This window comes from Trachypithecus francoisi, unplaced genomic scaffold (assembly GCF_009764315.1).
Source record: "Trachypithecus francoisi isolate TF-2019V2 unplaced genomic scaffold, Tfra_2.0 Contig01461, whole genome shotgun sequence".
Classification (NCBI taxonomy): domain Eukaryota; kingdom Metazoa; phylum Chordata; class Mammalia; order Primates; family Cercopithecidae; genus Trachypithecus; species Trachypithecus francoisi.
In genome coordinates, this window is record NW_022681433.1 from 14,809,039 (window position 1) to 14,827,743 (window position 18,705).

At 41.3% G+C, this 18,705-nt stretch overlaps 1 protein-coding gene across 4 annotated transcripts in view; it reads left to right on the forward strand.

The window, feature by feature from the left end:
* Positions 1-18,705, forward strand: part of FLT1 (fms related receptor tyrosine kinase 1) — a 191,338-nt gene that overhangs the window by 20,884 nt on the left and 151,749 nt on the right. For all 4 annotated transcript variants that reach the window (XM_033236451.1, XM_033236422.1, XM_033236442.1 and 1 more), the window contains exons 2-3: positions 7,517-7,613; positions 7,995-8,218. In XM_033236451.1, coding sequence (XP_033092342.1) covers positions 7,517-7,613; positions 7,995-8,218 — 321 coding nt within the window. The remainder of the gene's footprint in view (positions 1-7,516; positions 7,614-7,994; positions 8,219-18,705) is intronic.

Genomic DNA, 18,705 nt, shown 5'->3' on the forward strand with positions numbered 1-18,705 from the left:
TTCAACAGAACTCTGTGATTACTTTAGTCCTAAGTTGTTGGGTTTTTAAAAATAGCAACCTTATTGAGATAAAGCTCACATACTATAGGAGGCCAGAATATGACACCTCAAAATACGACTCTAAGAGACAAGAATATTAAAGTATATAATTCGGTCGTTTTCAGTCCATTCAAGAGTTGTGCAACCATCACCATTAATCTAATTTTAGAACATTTTCATCACCCCCAAAAGAAACCCCACACTGATTATCAGTCACTCTCCATCCTCCTCCCACCAAGCCCTGGCAACCACTAATGTACCTTCCTGTCTCCAGGATTTGCCTGTTCTGAACATTTCATATAAATGGAATCATACAATATGTGGCCATTTGTGACTGACTTCTTTTACTTAGCACAATGATTTGTGGGGTTTGTGTGTGTGTGTGTGTGTGCATGTGTGTGTGGTTATTTTGTTTTGTTTTGTTTTTGAGACAGAGTTTGTGTCGCCCAGGCTAGAGTGCAGTGGTGCAATCTCGGCTCACTGAAATCTCCTCCAGGTTCAAGCAATTCTCATGCCTCAGCCTCCCGGGTAGCTGGGATTACAGGTGCATGCCACCACACCTGGTTAATTTTTGTATTTTTAGTAAAAATTGGATTTCACCATGTTGGCCAAACTGGTCTCGAACTCCTGACCTCAGGATACACCTGCCTCGGCCTCCTAAAGTGCTGGGATTACAGATGTGTGCCACCGTGCCTGGCCTGTTTTTGTTTTTTAACAATAAAACTAGAGGAACTTATTTCCTCATAATTCTGGAAGCTGGAAGTTTGAGATCAAGGAGATCAAGGTGCTGGCAGGTCTGGTTTCTCCTGAGACATCTCTCTGTGGCTAGCAGACAGCTGCTTTCTCCTTGTATGCTTACGTGACTTTTTCTCTGTGCGCCAGCATGTTTTCAAGATCATCGGTGTGGCAGCACATATCAGCATTTCTTTTATTGCCAAATAATACTCCATTGTAAGGATCTGCCATATTTTATTTACCCATTCATCAACTGATGGACATTGGGTTCGTTCTTTCTTTTCTCTTTTTCTTTCCTTCCTTCCTTCCTTCCTTCCCTTCTTTCTTTCTTTCTCTTTCTTTTTCTTTCTTTCTTTCCCTCTCTCTCTCTCTTTCTTTCCCTCCCTCCCTCCCTCTTTCTTTCCCTCCCTCCCTCCCTCCCTCCCTCCCTCCTTCCTTCCTTCCTTCCTTCTCTCTTTCTTTCGATGGAGTCTCGCTCTGTCACCAGGCTGGAGTGCAATTGCGCAGTCTTGGCTCACTGCAATCTCTGCCTCCCGGGTTCAAGTCATTCTCCTGCCTCAGTCTCCCGAGTAGCTGGGACTACAGGTGCGCACCACCATGTTTGGCTAATTTTTGTATTTTTAATAGAGATGGGGTTTCACCATGTTGGCCAAGCTGGTCTCGAACTCCTGACCTCAGGTGATCCACCCTCCTCCGCCTCCCAAAGTGCTGGGATTACAGGCCCGGGTTGTTTCTATTTGGCTGTCATAGGTCATACTGCTGTGGACATTGTGTGAAAGTTTTTATGTGAACAGACGTTTTCATCTGTCTTGGATAGATACCCAGGAGTGCAATTGTTGAGTCATGTGTTTAAATTATGATCAACTCTATGTTTAACAATTCAAGGAACTGCCATACTGTTTGCCAAAGTGGGTTGCACCATTTAAAAATCCTACCTGCAATGTAAGAAGGTTCCAATTTCTCCACATTCTCACCAACACTTGTTCTTATCTGTCTTTTCTTATTTAAGCTTTCCCAGTCGGCATGAAGTGGTGTCTCCCTGTGTTTTTTATTTGCATGTTCCTGATGACTAATGATGTCCTTTATCTTTTCATGGGCTTATTGGTCATTTGTATATCTTCTTTGAGAAGGGGTCTATTCAGAGCCTTGGTTGATTTTTAAAATTGGGCTATTGTCTTTTTACCAACCATAAGTCTTTTTTAAATGTGATTTCTAACTTACACATTGTTATCAATTACTGTGATCCCAGGATCAGAATTTTTAGCTGAAAAGGATTATAAAAATCGAAGTCTAACCTCCTGTGTTGACAGATGAAGAATCGGAGGCTTAATGTGACCTGCCCATGGCCACAACAGAACTCGCCAGTGGCAGAGCTAGGGAGATTAATGACTTATAATAAAAAAAGGGGAAAACACAGATGTTTCATGATTTATATTCAAATAAAGCTCCTTTCTTACAGAGAATAACCCTAGACTTCAGTAGAATAAGGGGCACCAAAGTGGCATCTGGTGGGAGAGAAACCAGGGAATTTGTCTTGAAGTTGGGTTCGACCAGCTAGAACACTGTTTATTTAGATTAGTAACAATAGCAGTTTTCTAAACATACTCTTAGTCAGACTTTACATTGAGAGTCTTGAGTTTTAAAGGTGACCTCAAGGCTGTCTGGTTCATAATGACCTCTAGTGGGAGCTGGCTCTTTCAGTATCCATCATGGTAGCTTTGAAGAGCATTTGAAGAAGGAACCTCAATCATGTGGGCTTTGGATTTGGTTGCAAAATAAAGCCATCCTTTACTTGGATATGTATTTGCCCTTCCCATTGAAGTCAAAGAAAAACAACATTCCATTTTGCCTAATGAAACTAAGGTGGGAAATTAAGTGTGGCATTTTAGAACAGTCTACGTATAGGCTTTCTATGTGAGGTTTTAGCATGTGGGAAAGGAGAGGGATTTGTGTCAAAGAGTCATAAAGTTCTGTTCCACCTGCCAGATAATACAGAACAGAAAAACAACAAAGAAAATACTCCGATAAGATCAATATAGGCCGGGCGCGGTGGATCACGCCTGTAATCTCAGCATTTTGGGAGGCCGAGGCAGGCGGATCACAAGGTCAGGAGTTCGAGACCATCCTGCCTAACAAGGTGAAACCCCGTCTCTACTAAAAATACAAGAAAATTAGCTGGGCATGGTGGCGGCGCCTATAGTCCCAGCTACTCGGGAGGCTGAGGCAGGAGAATGGCGTGAACCCGGGAGGTGGAGGTTGCAGTGAGCCGAGATCGCGCCACTGCACTCCAGCCTGGGTGACAGAGCGAACTCCGTCTCATAAAGAAAAAAAAAGATCAATACAAAGTGTCAGTGTTCAAATAAGTCCACGTTCACATGTTGGTTTTAATGCTATTAGCTTACACTGCTTGACCTTAACAGTTTTTCTAACAAAGTAGCATGGGATAAAGCCCATTTTCATGCTGTGTGTTGAGTTTTTTTTGTTTTGTTTTATTTAAACATTAATTTTCCTGATGTAAGGAGATCTGTATGCCTCTTATGATTATATTGTAACTGACTTTGATGAAAACAGTAGTTCACAGAAGGGACAAGATTGTTTATTGGGAGGACAAAAATCATTCTTTTAAATCAGATTTCTAGGCTGCCATGTAAAGCAGTGGAAAGTTCTGATCCCCATCTGAGCTTCATTGCTAAACTATAGCACTCCACCCTTGAAAATGAAATAGCCTGTGGATTTATTATCTAAATGGGCAATATGACTCTGAGCTACTGAGATGACCAAGCTGAGTTCCCCATGCTGTGACTATGCACGTGTTTATGGGCATGTACATACATATCTATCTTTATAGAAATCACCAATAAGATGGGCAAGTGTCTAGCATGCAGTAGATGCTAAAGCAAATGTTGAATCTTTGTTACTCAGATAGGTATATGGACATTAAACTGCCTCAAAGAAATGTTTTAAGGTCTAATAATGTGAATTCAAAACATTTGAGAAATAAATATTTTCACTTTCCCTTTTTCTTATTCATTTTCCTGTTAAACTATAATCTTGACACTTCCAATAACCTTTATGAGATTCTAGTTTCCTGTTAACTGAAGGATAGTGATGAACTCGAAATCACCAGTTACTTGGAAATTTGTTTCCTTATCCTTCTGTTTTCCTTTGTTTTGGTTAACTATTTTTTATCAGCTTCCTCATTCCAAGTGCAAAATTCACTGATATTACTGGAGACAAATTATATAGCAACATTTTTTTAGAATAACCCCATTTTTGTCAGTGTCTTTTAACCACTCAGTTATGTTGTCTTCTTCTGGTTGGGGGACAGCGTGGGGAGTGCAGACAGGAACAAGTAGAGGGCACACTGTTTAAGAGATCTTCTGTAAATAGAACTTCTTGTCGGGCGCGATGGCTCACTCCTGTAATCCTAGCACTTTGGGGAGTTTGAGACCAGCCTGGCCAACATGACGAAACCCCGTCTCTACTAAAAATCTAAAAATTAGCTGGGTGTGGTGGCGCACGCCTGTAATCACCGCTACTTGGAAGGCTGGGGCAGGAGAATCGCTTGAACCCGGGAGGCGGAGGCTGCAGTGAGCCGAGACTGTGCCATTGCACTCCAGCCTGGGTGACAAGAGTGAAACTCCATCTCAAAAATAAATAAATAAATAAATAAATAAAGAGCACTTCTCTCAGCTGGGCTTTGGGTGGTTCTTTGAAGTTTGCGGTTTCCTCTGATGAGGGTCAGGAGTACTGGTGTTCTAGGTTGCTGATAAAGAAAGATTTATATGATCTGGAAACCAAGATGTAGGCAGTAGGATTTACTTCATGTCACAAACAGGGGAACTGCTTCTTTTCCTGGACAGGAGCGCTCAGCATCTCCAGACAGACCACAGAGATAACTACAAGTAATGCCAGAATTTTCCACAGGAAGCTTCGATGGATCTTTTCCAGCACATGAACAATTGCTCAGAGTTCCATGCCATAAAGAAGGGCAGAAACTCTTCTGGCGTAGAAGTTTCTCAGGGCGGGTGTTATCCATTGCTGGCTGTGGCTTTAGAAAAGCCTGGCGTTTCCACAGATCCCTGATTTCAGCCTACATGTTGCCTCAAGAAACTCATAAAGATGAGTGAAAATATGTTCCTAGGTACCTGGAGGGGTTGACTTGATCTAGGAGGTTATCTGATAGACCAATGGGATCCATATGAAGTAGGGATTTTAATTTAGTTAATATTCAGCAATTTTATTTAGGAGTACTTTGATACCAGGATCTACGGTCTATAAAAGTTACTTTTAAGATATTAATTTCTGCTGGGCTCATGCCTGTAATCCCAACACTTTGGGAAGCTGAGGCGGATGGATCACCTGAGGTCAGGAGTTCAAGACCAGCGTGGCAAACATGACAAAACCCCATCTCTACTAAAAATACAAAAAATTAGCCACACTGATGACATGCACCTGTAGTCCCAGCTACTCAGGAGGCTGAGGCACGAGAATCACTTGAACCTGGCAGGCGGAGGTTGCAGAGTGAGCCAAGATCGCACCAAGGCACTTGAGCCTGGGAGAAAAAGTGAAACTCTGTCTCAAAAATAAAATAAAATAAAAATTTAAAGGATATTAATTTATATTGTCAGCAATACCAGAAAAGCACATGTTAATTTAATATCTTTGAAATTATATACCCAGCAAAATATTCTGACGGAAGCAGGGGGAGGGGAAGTGATTCTCCTGGATGTCGGTGACAGTGGGCATCGGCCACGTGCCAGGCAGCAAGCCAACCTCTTCCACAGCACAGCACTGAATGCACACACCGTGCCTGGGAGGTGGCTCGCAGGCTTTCCATTTCCACTCATGAGGAGCCTGAGGAGCAGCAAATTAAGTGATGCCAAGGTCATGCAGTCAGTAGGTGGAAAAGCTAAGCCTCAGACGCAGATCTTCTAACTGAATCCAGCTTTCTTTGAGATAGTCAAACCCAAGAGAAACGCTGGAGAGCACTGCTGGGCACAACCAGGGTATTTGACACACGCATCTCATCTCACAGATCTGTGACCTAATGGTAAAGCCTGCATGACCATTCACTTCGAGCTTCTACCTTTGCTTCCCCTGTTTAAACTGATTTTTTAAAGTAAAACTATGCCCCGAGATTGATGCCAAATACTAAGTTTTCCTCCCGCCAAGAATATCTTTCTTCTCTGCTGCTAACTTCTATTCCCGCCTAAGGAACTTAGCTAATCCTGGGTCCCTCATCCCCTGCCTTTCGGAGGCATTGCAGCTGCCTGGGAAGAGGGGAGGAGGAGGAGGCTGGTGAAGAAGAGGGAGAAGGAGAAGAGAGAGTGAGGGATGAGGGGAGGAGGGAGGCGAGAGAGATCCTTACTGATAGTATTCTGATTAGTCAATAAGAGCTTCAAGGGAGGCTCAGCCTCTGTAGCACGTATGGTTCAAAAAATCATGAGGCTGTCTGTTAGGCTGTTCTTGCATTGCTGTAAAGAAGTATCTGAGGCTTGGTAATTTATTAAGCGGTATAATTGACTCACAGTTCTCCAGGCTGTACAAGCATGGTGCTAGCATCTGCTCGCCTTCTGGTGAGGCCTCAGGGAGCCCTTACTCATGTCAAAGGCAAAACAGGAGCAGGTGTATCACATGGTGACGGCAGGAACAAGAGAAGCGGGGAGGTGCCACACACTTTTAAATAATCAGATCTAAACGACAGCACCATGCCATGCATGAGGGATCCACCCCGTGACCCAAACACCTCCCACCAGGCCGCACCTCCAGCACTGAGGATTATAACTCAACATCAGCACTGGAGGGTCAGATCCAAGCTGTATCAGGCTGGGACTGTGAGAAATGGAAGGTCAGAGATTTCAAGGTCATCTAGTCCAATCTCTTTTTTTACAGATAAGAGAGCTGAGATCTGGAAAGAGAGATGACTTGTCTAGGGTGACATAACTAGTCACTAAAATGGATGTCATTATTGCATCATACAGAGATGTGTAGATTTTAAAGCACTTTCACCACCTCACTTCATTGCCTCACAACAGTCCTCTGCGAGATGTTTGTCGAATGTCACGTAAGCGTGCCAACAGTTCCCTTTTGACTGTACCACTGTAGAGGGAACTCATAGATTATGTAAGACAAACCAAATGGCTTCTAAAACTGATGTCGATTCTAAAATTAGTTTTCCAAATGAGGAAACTGGTTCAGAAAGGGAAATGATTGACCAGAAATATCATTGCTCAACTAATGATTGCACTAAGTCCAGAGCCCAGGAAAATTTCTGTACTTTTTATCCAGAAAAAAAGATGAGACAGGCCTACAGGACTAGATGAGCCACACTGGAAAAAGTTCAGTATTGAAAGTATATTTTGGATGACACTGACATTTATTCTTGAAAGTTTTTACTAAGTTATTAGATACTTGAATATTATAACAAGCTATATATTCTAATATAATTGCATTGAACCTATATGAATCCATAAACATTCTACATAAATAGGCTTTTGGATGTTATTTAGGTCATTTGGTATAAAAGGATATATAATATTTACGAGCAAGGGTAGAGCTAGAAAAAATTGTGAATTAAGAGAAATTTGTGCTAGTGTATCTTTTGCTTATAAATTAAAGATGCAAGTACATTAAAGATGTAAATAAATTAAAAATGAAAAACTCACCTTTATGGAAAGATAACGAAAAAGAGGTAAGAAGGCAACTTATAAATAACACATTTTAAAAATTTGTTTTTCAGGATCTAGTTCAGGTTCAAAATTAAAAGGTCCTGAACTGAGTTTAAAAGGCACCCAGCACGTCATGCAAGCAGGCCAGACACTGCATCTCCAATGCAGGTAAGTGACTGTGGGTTTGGGAATAATCTAGTCGCCATGCCTAAGGCACAATCATTCCCTGGCAGGGTAAAAAGGTAGGGACCTCAGTGATTTCCTGTGATCTGCAAAGTGCAAACCATACCATCCAGCTTCCCATGAAAGGGGATTCATGGGGAAGGGAGAGCATTCAGGGAAATGGGGGAAGGGATGTCCAGATAGTTCTGCATCTTCATTCTGAGGATTGTTCTGCAGTTTTTCTGAATGTGTTGCTTTCCCGTAAAGAGGAAGATGACTATACTTAAGAGAGGACCTCCGCTTCCTAATCAAATGAATACTTAGGAACTGGTGCTGAGCCCAGGGCTCAGCCATAAATATGTTTTGTTTTCTTATCTGTGACTGCAGGGGGGAAGCAGCCCATCAATGGTCTTTGCCTGAAACGGTGACTAAGGAAAGCGAAAGGCTGAGCATAACGGAATCTGCCTGTGGAAGAAATGGCAAACAATTCTGCAGTACTTTGACCTTGAATGCAGCTCAAGCAAACCACACTGGCTTCTATAGCTGCAAATATCTAGCTGTCCCCACTTCAAAGAAGGAAACAGAATCTGCAATCTATATATTTATTAGTGGTAAGACTTCCATTTTCTACATTTTGTTTGCTGTTGCTTTGCAATGAGTCATAAATCTACCCTGGTCCATTGGAAGGGTTGCTTTCCTCGTGAGTGTGAAAGAAACGGGTTAGGATAGAGATTCCATCCTAGTTGTAGACATTTTCATGAAGGTCAGTTTTAACCAGAATTGTCAAGGCCCGATCAGTCACTTGTGTGCTCCACAAAGAGAGAGACTGGTCTGTATAGGTGACCTCTGTACCCACAGCTCCTAGCACAGTGTGTGGCCCATAGTTGGATGAATACGTGAATAAAAGGGTTTTAGTTCTATTTCTTAGTTATTGAGAAGCCCAAAATAGAATACATGATTTTTGTCATTTAACACAGCTGCATTCTCTTATATGTTGGAACTGTAAAATACTGTTGTTTCTACTAATTAATAAACACAGTGTTGCTGTTCTCTTGAATGCTATATAACTGGTTCCAATGGACAATGTTGTAGTATCTCATGTTCACTGAGGAACTACTACAATGACATGAGAACTGGCACTGACCAGGATACAGTGCAAAGGGTAAAAATGAATCATGTTTGATTCATTCTTTATGGTACTCGTAAAAAAAAATCATTTTCATTCATTCATAATTTTTATGATACTGTTTTTCCTTCCTTAGAGAATGAACAAATGAAGTAACATTCAAAGGGAAAAAATGCAAAATCTTTTAAGAAGTAGAAACTCACAGTAAAATCGGAACCCTGAGAAAGAATAATAAAAATGGCCTGTCACTTTCTTCTTCCTTGTTTAGTTCCAGTCAATTTTCACATCTTGAGGGGATTAAAGAAAAAGGCACACACACACCAACATAGGCTGTAGAGAACACAAAGCACACACACAAGGCTGTAGAGAACACGAAGCAATATTAGTAGGCATTTCAGACACAGAATCAGGTTTAAAAAAAACAAAAACAAAAACAAAAAAGAAAACAACCAACCATCAACTTCAATAGCTAAATATACATTGTAGGTCTCTTTGCATTGGAGGTAGTACAATAGAATTAATGTTTTAGTGAGGTAGTTTTTGTGGTTTTTTGTTTGCTTGTTTTGTTTTGTTTGAGATGGAGTCTCGCTCTCTCACCCAGGCTGGAGTGCAATGGCACGATCTCAGCTCACTACAACTCCGCCTCCCAGGTTCAAGCAATTCTCCTGCCTCAGCCTCCCGAGTAGCTAGGATTACAGGAGTCTGCCACCACTCCCGGCTAATTTTTTTATTTTTAGTAGAGACGGGGTTTCACCATGTTGGTCAGGCTGGTCTCGAACTCCTGGCCTCAGGTGATCCACCTGCCTTGGCTTCCCAAAGTGTTGGGATTACAGGCATGAGCTACTGCGCCTGGCCATGAGATTTTTTTAAATTTGTGAAATAAGGCAACTAGACAGTGTTTTCCCTGAGCATAACATGTACATATCCAGATTCAAGATTAGTCTTAGGAGACAGCAGAACAGTTGCCTGTTATTGACAGTAACCTCTTTGTAGCTGCCATCAGCCTGATTTTGACTGAGCCACTTTCATGTCCCCAATCCTCCAAATTCTGTTTTGACATTTTGCACTTGGTCAGCGGGTAGATAACTCTAAGGGACTAACCATCCAAGCAGTTTGCCGTCAAGGGATGCAGTCAGCTCACTTCCACGAAAGAGCGGGAGGTAGGCCGGGGAACTTTGCTTGGGGAAGTCAACCCGCTTCTAAAGCAGGGATGAAAGGATGGCAGGCAGGAATAAGGAAGGGTGGAGAAGGTGCAGCATTAACAGCAGAGACTTTCAGAGAGGTGCTTTTGCAGCTGAGGGGGAAAGAAAACATGGTTGATAGTGGTGGAAAAAGCCATATACTCAGCCATCTGTTCCCTTTCTCTAATTCCACATAGCATATTGTGTTCTTTCCGACATTTGTGGAGAAAGGAAAACACTGCAGTGAGTCACAGACTGCCCCTGTCTCTCTAGGGAAGAGGGAGAAAAATGTACTCATTCTAATATTTTCATAAAACTTTCTCCTATGGGTTTATCAGTCTGACTTGCAAATTAAACACTTAAATGAATAAAAAGAAAACCATCTGTTTTTGTTTTCTAACAAACAATGTTCAGCTATTTTCACCTTTAACTCCTCAACTATTCAATAGACATCATGGCTTTATGGAGCCAGGAAGTACAAGCCTCTGCACTCAGTCCCCTACTATCACAAAGGAGAGACACTGCTACTTAGAATTAGTTCCATTTCAACTACACAACAGAGCAGATCTGGCAAACAATCATGACTTTGAGTGTCAAATTCACTGTTCATCTAAGCCCTGTGATGGCACAGTCCATGTCTGTCCTGGTTACTTTTATCTGCAATGTGCCTCCCTGGTAGAGAGCCTTGCACATACTAAGAAATCAATAATACTTGCTAAAGGAATAAATGAATGGATTAACAGGTGCTGTGTGGAATACTATGTTAAAATTGACATTGAGGATAAATTCCAGGCTTAGTGGGAAAAAGTACCATGATTGATTATTGATGTCTCTTGTAAGACTGTGGGGGAGCAGTGGCCATTAGGTCATGTATTTATCATGTCTGCCTTCCTGTAATAGTCCACAACCATTCGCAGAAAATTACAAGTTCCAATATCATAAAACACTTGCATAATTTGCTAGACATCAGGAAATTATCTATCACAAAGATTGTTTTTGGATAAGGAAGGATTGTGAAATGCATTGTATTTCATAGGTTATTATGGAATACACACAGACACATGCAAACATATACTATGAATATTATATGAGCTCATTGGAAAAACTGGTGTGATAATATTATGAGACTACTATTTTAAAATAGCACTGATACTAAAAGATGTTGGAATCAATAATGGTAACCATAGAAGAGCCTTCTGAATCTTGTTTGCTAATTAATTTAATCAGCAAATATTTAGGAAACAGTCTATGAGCCTGTAACTGTACTACTGTGAATAGTAACACCTATTTTGTTGTTTGTTTCCTGGTAGGGTGATATTGGTCTCATAATCACACCTTATTAAAGTCCAAGATAGCTGTGATATAATCCATTAAACAATATAACTTTTCCGGGGAGCCTAATATTTTATGTATCTCTCTTTTCATTATTTTATTAACTCTCTCTCTGAGAAAATTTGATCTTCTGCTTGCATTGTTACTGAACACTTCCATGACAGGTTTGTTTTAGTTCAGGAGCACAAAACTTATCTCTGATGACTCAGAGCATTGTCTCTGGCACTAATAAAACTCCAACCATTTCCTAATACACAGCTGTGATTATTCACCAGATATTAGCTTGGTTATCATGTATTTATTATTGTTGAATATTTACTTTAGAATATGTTTGCGGGATTTCAGCCCCAATAAGCATCTGCAGATTATTGGGATTTCATTTTATTTTTCTCTGAGGATGAGTAACCGCATTTAGACACATCTTTTGAAAAGGTAGATTTGTAGTCTAATAGCGTTTTAAGAAAAAGAATCAGGAGTGTAGCTCTGTCTACATATCATGAAATCCAGCATGTAAATTATGAACAAACTATTACTTAGGCATTACTGATTGCCTGCTGTGTAACAGGCACCGTTCCCACCTGAGCACTGATTAGGATGTAACCTCTGATATGTAATGCTCAGAAAAATCAATATCAGCACTTTGTCATTCCAGCTTGTGTAAATCCACCAAACCTCTAGCATAATGTGTTAAATCAGTTTAAGTACCCAAGTAATTATATTTAACTACTTTACTTAATTACCGAATTATCTAGTAAATTTAAGTTTCCACTAATATCATAATTTCTTATCTTTGTTTCTTTTCGCTTAAACAAATGGTTGCATTTACTTTATGCCATATAATCCTCACAACCATCCAATGTAGCATCATTCTCTCCATTTTACAAGCGAAGGACCAAGAATCCACTTCACATCAGGGCTCTGTGGGGAGTCATGGGAAAGTGCTAGCACTGGAATAAGGCAGTTAGCTTTTCCCTTCACATTCTCAGTGGCAGGAGGAGATCGGAAGGGGCAAGACGGAGGCAGGAAGGCCAGATAGGGGCCTGCTCTGTGCATCAAAGCAGGTGGAAGGTGGTGTCCCGAGTTCACTTTGGTTGTGGTGGGGAAGGAGAGTTAATAGAATTGGGGGATTCATTGGCCTTGGTTATCAGAGGTTTAGTGGCTGACGGAAAGAGGGGAATCAATGTGACACTCAGAATCCTGGAAGGGGTCCCTTGGTCCCACAGCCAGGTGGAGCTTTGCCACACTGAATTACATTGATGCAAAGGCACCATCATTATCATCATCCTCTCTGGATATACCCTTGGTATGGCTTTTGAATCATAATAGTGGAAAATATGGTATGCATTTGTAAAAATTGCTTTGTTAAAAATGAATTGAAGGCCGGGCGCGGTGGCTCAAGCCTGTAATCCCAGCACTTTGGGAGGCCGAGGCGGGCGGATCACAAGGTCAGGAGATCGAGACCATCCTGGCTAACACAGTGAAACCCCGTCTCTACTAAAAAGTACAAAAAACTAGCCGGGCGAGGTGGCGGGCGCCTGTAGTCCCAGCTACTCGGGAGGCTGAGGCACGAGAATGGCGTGAACCCAGGAGGCGGAGCTTGCAGTGAGCTGAGATCCGGCCACTGCACTCCAGCTTGGGCGACAGAGCGAGACTCCGTCTCAAAAAAAAAAAAAAAAAATGAATTGAATATAGCTACAAAATACCAGGTCATAAACAAAAACAAATTACAAAGCACCTCCTAATTACAACAGAATACAATTCTTCTACTAATTTCTAGAAGAATAGTAATGTTGGGGCTATTTAGGAGAACCTCATCCCCTTGGAGAGAAAAAGGAGCACTTTTGCACTTCTTTTCTGACACTCTGGTCTACACAGGAAATTGGCTCTAGGTCAGCCTTTTCTCACAGTGAGAAGATTTCATTGAAAATATTATTGTAATGTATTAGTTATGACTGTAAAGTAAGAAAACTGACCAGACAAGTTTTTTAATGGTATCTCCAAACTGTTTAACATTTGTCAGTATCTTTAATTTAGTTAGCAAGACCTTAAACTTAGGGTGTTGAGCTCCCGACACCCCACACCGTGAGGTTAGCTTATATCTCTCTCTCACCAGCCGCAAGCTTCTAGGGTCTGTTTAAACATAATATCTCCTCTTGAAAAATTATAATCAAAAAGCAAAAATGATGGGGGTGGGTGGATCCCTTCTAGTTCATCCCTGTAAAAGAAACTCATCTCTTCTCTTCTGTTTCTCTTTACTTGATTGTTTTCCTCTCTGACTCCATTAAAGTCAATGGGTTGGAGCATTTTTGCAACAAATTTTTCCACAGTTGATTTCCCCATATACATAAAACTCATGAGATTTGCATAACAGCATAATTTGAGGTAGAAACATTATCGGATGCATTGGGTATATAACTGAAAGCAGTAGAATTTCTAACAACTTAGATATTCTGGGAGAGAATAATAATTATGCTTTTATATAAATGTGTTTAGTGGGGGGAAAAAAAAGCTCTACCTGGCTGAGCGAGTAGAAATCCTACCAGTGCAGATATTCTGATTCTTTTTTTATTTTTATTTTTACTTTTATTTTTAATTTTTTTGAGACAGAGTCTTGCTCTCTCGCTCAGGCTGGAGTGCAGTGGCGATTCTAAGGAGGATGCAGTGAACTCATTTGTACTGAACTTCAGTTTTCCTTAAGAGCTTTTACTTAATTATCTCTGAGGAAAAGGGAGTTGGTATTTCTTCCATGTTATATATGAGAAAACAGCCTCAGTTACTTGCACGAGCTAGACAGAGCTCATATATTGAGAAGCCAGGATGAGGATCCAGCCAGGTTAGGGCTATTCCTCCTGCACTGGAGTTCTAGCTCTTGACATCAAACTACGAATGAGTTGTTGTTTTAATTGTTAAGAACATAGATTATATAGTTATTAAAATTTTTTAACCTCGAATTTAATTTTTTTCTTTTGAGGAAAAATTTACTAAGTTGAGCAGGGCTTTTTAAAATGTGCCTCCAAATTCATTAATGGGCTATGGAATCAAATGAATGGGTTGCAACCTGCATTAAAAAAAAAAAAAAGCTGGGAGCTGGGGCATCCACCCATAGTCTCAGCTATTTAGGAGGCTGGGGCAAGAGGATGACTTGAGCCCAGGATTTGAGGCTGCAGTGAACTGTGATTGCACCTGTGAATAGCCACTGTACTCCAGCCTGGACAACATAGTGAGACCCTGTCTCAAAACAGAAAAACCAACCCAGGATAGAAAAGAAAATATCCAAGTAAATTGCAAAGAGTAAGGGTAAGTGTTGTTTAGTAAAACTATTTTTGTTTCAATTGTATACACGCATATATTCATTTTACCCGCATAAATGTAAAGTACATATGTACGTGTGTGTGTGTATGTTTAATGGGTCTGACATAAAATGTACTTCCTATTATGAAAGTTAGCATAATACGTTTAAAAATTACCAGGATAGGCCATAGCTATTATTTAGGTAAGCAGTGGCAATTGTAAGCACTCTGATTTTTTGGGGGCGTGAGGGCGCGGAGGGGCACACCAGTACTGAAACAGAGGCCTGGAGAAAATGTGGCTGTGGAAAGAAGCCCTCTCCTTTAGCTGATTTGGGTCCACTGCTTTTGGTGGCTCTGTGCAATCCACTCATTTCATTCCTGAACTGAGTTTTCCCACTCGTAGGCTTGGCCCAGGAGTTTCCACTGGCAGGAATCTGTCTGCAGATGTTGATTACATACCTGCTCCACACAAGGCCCTGTTGTTTGTTCTGTGAGAGACATAAAAGGCAAAGTCACAGAATCCTGTAATTGTGAAGTCCCTCAGTTACTTTCTAGGACCATGGCTCACAGATTTGTGAGTATTTTTTAAAGTACGAGTTTTATTTTTTAAAGAATAACTATTGTTCCGAAGTGGGTCTCTAAGGAGTGAAGAGGGCTCTGTTAATAGCCCCTAATGGGGAGCGCTATTCTTGTTCTGTGAGGCGTGGCTGTTGCTCCAACACTGCCTGCCTTTAGATTCCTTCCCAGATCTGACACAATTTGGCACGCACAGGAGGCTCAGTCAACACTGCCCAGCTGGGTGATGGTTGGGCAGATGGTGTTTGTTGCCCAATCTGCCAGACTGGTATGGCAAGTCCAATAAACATCTCCATGGAACCAGCAGGGACATCAACAGAGTAGCAATCTGCAGGCTTCATCGCCTAGCCTCGCTGCCTCCACTTTCCCCCTGTGGGGATCAGAAGGACCCTTGTAAGGTGGGAATGCACCAGGAACGTGGTCCCTTCATCCCCAGACCAAAAGGAGGTGTTCATGCTTTCATGCAGGTCAGCACTGTGATGGGCAGAGAGCAGCACATGGCTGAACAGATTGCCAAAGCTTCAAAAATATGTCAATGGAATCACTGTCATAATTTCATGAGATAAACTTTAAAGAGAAAGTATTGTTTCTGTTCATCAACATTCTCCTCCAAGGGAAAATAAGCAAAAACAGTTTACATTTTGCAGGAAGAAAACAAGAACGCTCCCAAAATAAAACCCAAACTCAGAGCCACATTAGTTGGTTGAATTTTTTAGGCATAGATTTCTTAGGAAATCTATGACGTTATCTAATGTTGCTTGGTTAATGTCTAGCGTCTTCTCTGGTTTTAAATTTCTGTTTTCCACATGGCCTCATTCTCTCCTCCCTCTGCCCATCCAAAGAGCTTCCCTCCCTTACTCATCTCACCTCTATCCCTAACATGTGGTTCCTTCCATGTATTTTCTGAAATGTGTGTTTCTTCTACCACTAATATTCCAGTAGGAACTGGTTTCCAAAGTTTTGATCAGGAATTGTCTAGGGTTCCTACCATAGAGTCACTTGAGTCCCTGCATTGCCAGGAGGCCACAAATGCAGACAGGTTGGGTGATGGATCCTGTTTTTCCTCTCACATCCCTACTGGATGCATTTGCTCAGGAGATTAGTGAACATGTTGGGGTGAACAAAGCTGGGACTCTCAGTCTCTGGATGACATGTCTGGAAACCCAAGTGAGATTCCTAGAATGGCAGCAACCTGAGACTGACGTGCATCTGCAGAATTGTCCTTCAAATTCTCTAAAGAACTCCTAGGCCGGGTGCGGTGGCCCACGCCTGTAATCCCAGCTCTCAGGGAGGCAGAGGCGGGAGGATAGCTTGAGCCCAGGAGTTCGAGACCTGCCTGGGTAATACAGCGAGACCCCATTCTCCACAAAAAGGAAAAAAAAAAAAAAAAAAAAAAGACAAGAAGTCCTAGGAATTTTCTGGCCCATCTGCACACATCTTCATCAAAAACCTAGTACAAGGTCAGGTTTTGCTGGATTTATTTTTTCACTTTGATGAAGACGTGAAAGAGGGGAAACAGATATTTCTAGGGTTTAAAATACACACTGATGATGTCGTTGTTTGCAATCGCAGATTTTTTCTTGGGAATTAGACCCCTCTACATCCTGACTGTGCACTCCCTCTAGGGCGGAAGTATGAAGGAGATTATTCATTCTGTCCATCACTGGCAGACAGCTGATTAGGACCACATGGCGAGAGTTTAGAGAACAGTAACTTAACTCTTAACCATTTTCTTTTCCAGCTACGTGAAAATTGGATGGAAGACATTCTTGATATCTTTAAGCCCTGCCATGTCACATTTTCCTTCTAAAAACCTTTCTGTCAATAAACACCAAGGGAGTTTGGCTATAGACGACCCTGACATGTGATTGGGACAGAAGCCACTCATGTTGGTAGACTTGTTGGCAGTCAGGAACAAATGCATCTTCTCTCCTTGGCCCCTGCCCCAGACCATGTATTCTCCTAGGATGTCCTAGGAATTTCCTCCTTATCACTTGGTGTGTGGACGTGTAAAATGTTCAGGCCATTCCCTCAGAGAGAAAACAATTTCTGGGGCTCTCTAAAATCCATACCAGAAAAAAATTTCACATGCCATCTCTCTAGAGCCACATTGTTAAGATTTACTAGCAACAATGCGGTTATACGTTGTCAGGCATTTAGTAGAACTATATAAGTACTCAAAAAGAATCAGAATGAACATAGTCCTGAATAAGCTACTTGGACACAACTTAAGACTTTGAAAAGTTGATGACTGTGGTGGAATTATGAAATCTAAAGATGGGCTGGGTGTGGTGGCCCATGCCTGTAATCCCAGTACTTTGGGAGGCTGAAGTGGGCAGATGACTTGGGATCAGGAGTTCAAGATCAGCCTGACTGACATGGTGAAACCCCATCTCTACTAAAAGTACAAAAAAAATTAGCTGGGTGTGGTGGCGCATGTGTATAGTCCCAGCTACTTGGGAGGCTGAGACAGGAGAATCGCTTGAATCTAGGAGGTGGAGGTTGCAGTGAGCCAAGATTGCGCCACTGCCCTCCAGCCTGGGTGACAGAGCAAGGCTCCGTCTCAAAAAGAAACAGAAAGAAAAGAAAAGAAAAGAAAAGAAAAGAAATCTAAAGGTGGTAATGAAGTCCAAAGGCAATAAAACTGACCATATTCTCATTTTTTCCCCTACAATCAAGAAGTGCAAAAAACAATGGATCAAAACTTTATGGTTTTAAGGATTTTTAAAAATCTCCCTCAAGTGATCTTTTAAGAAAAATAAGCAAGGGACTTTTTCAGAAGAAATCCCCTTAAGCTGAAAAGGCTTTACGTTTCTGGCATTTCATAACTTTAACAATGATAATGAAATGCTTGCCTTGTTTGGAGACGAGGAGGTGACCTGTTTTTATCTTTATGGTCCTTCCAGTTCTAATATTCTACAGTTTTTCCTTTAACTATTGAAAATATTTGTCGTGTGTCATTTGATGTATTTTTGCTGAATTATGTTGGCTAGCTGATTGTGTTGTTCAAAATAGGTAGCTTACTAAAGCAGTAAACACCCCTCCCTTCCTTCCTTCCTTCATCAAATATCAATTAATAAGCTACAGTTGAAACAACATGATCCAGGCTTCAGACTGGTTTCAAATCCCTGTTCGGATACTCACTAGTTCTTTGACTTTGGACAAATTACCTAATAAGGAGAATGGTTAACATTTAGGTGGATCTTAATCCATGCTGGGTGCCATCCTAAGCACTTTGCATTCGTTAACAGATTTTATCCTCACAACAATCCTGTGAAGTAGGGCTCTCATTTTAAAAATTAGATGTGTGTGCGTGTATGTGTGTGTGTATGATTTTTTTTTCCTAGAGCAGTTTCAGGTTGACAGCAAAATTGAGAGGAAGGTACAGAGATTTCCTAAATACCCCTTGTCCCCACATACGTTGTCTTCATTGTCAACATTCTCCACCAGAGCGGCACATTTGTTTCAATTAATGAACCGACAGTGAGACATCATAATCACCCAAGTACAAAGTTGACATGAGGGCTCACCCTGGGTGCTGGACATTCTATGGGTTTGGAGAAACATACAATGACATGTATCCACTTACAGTA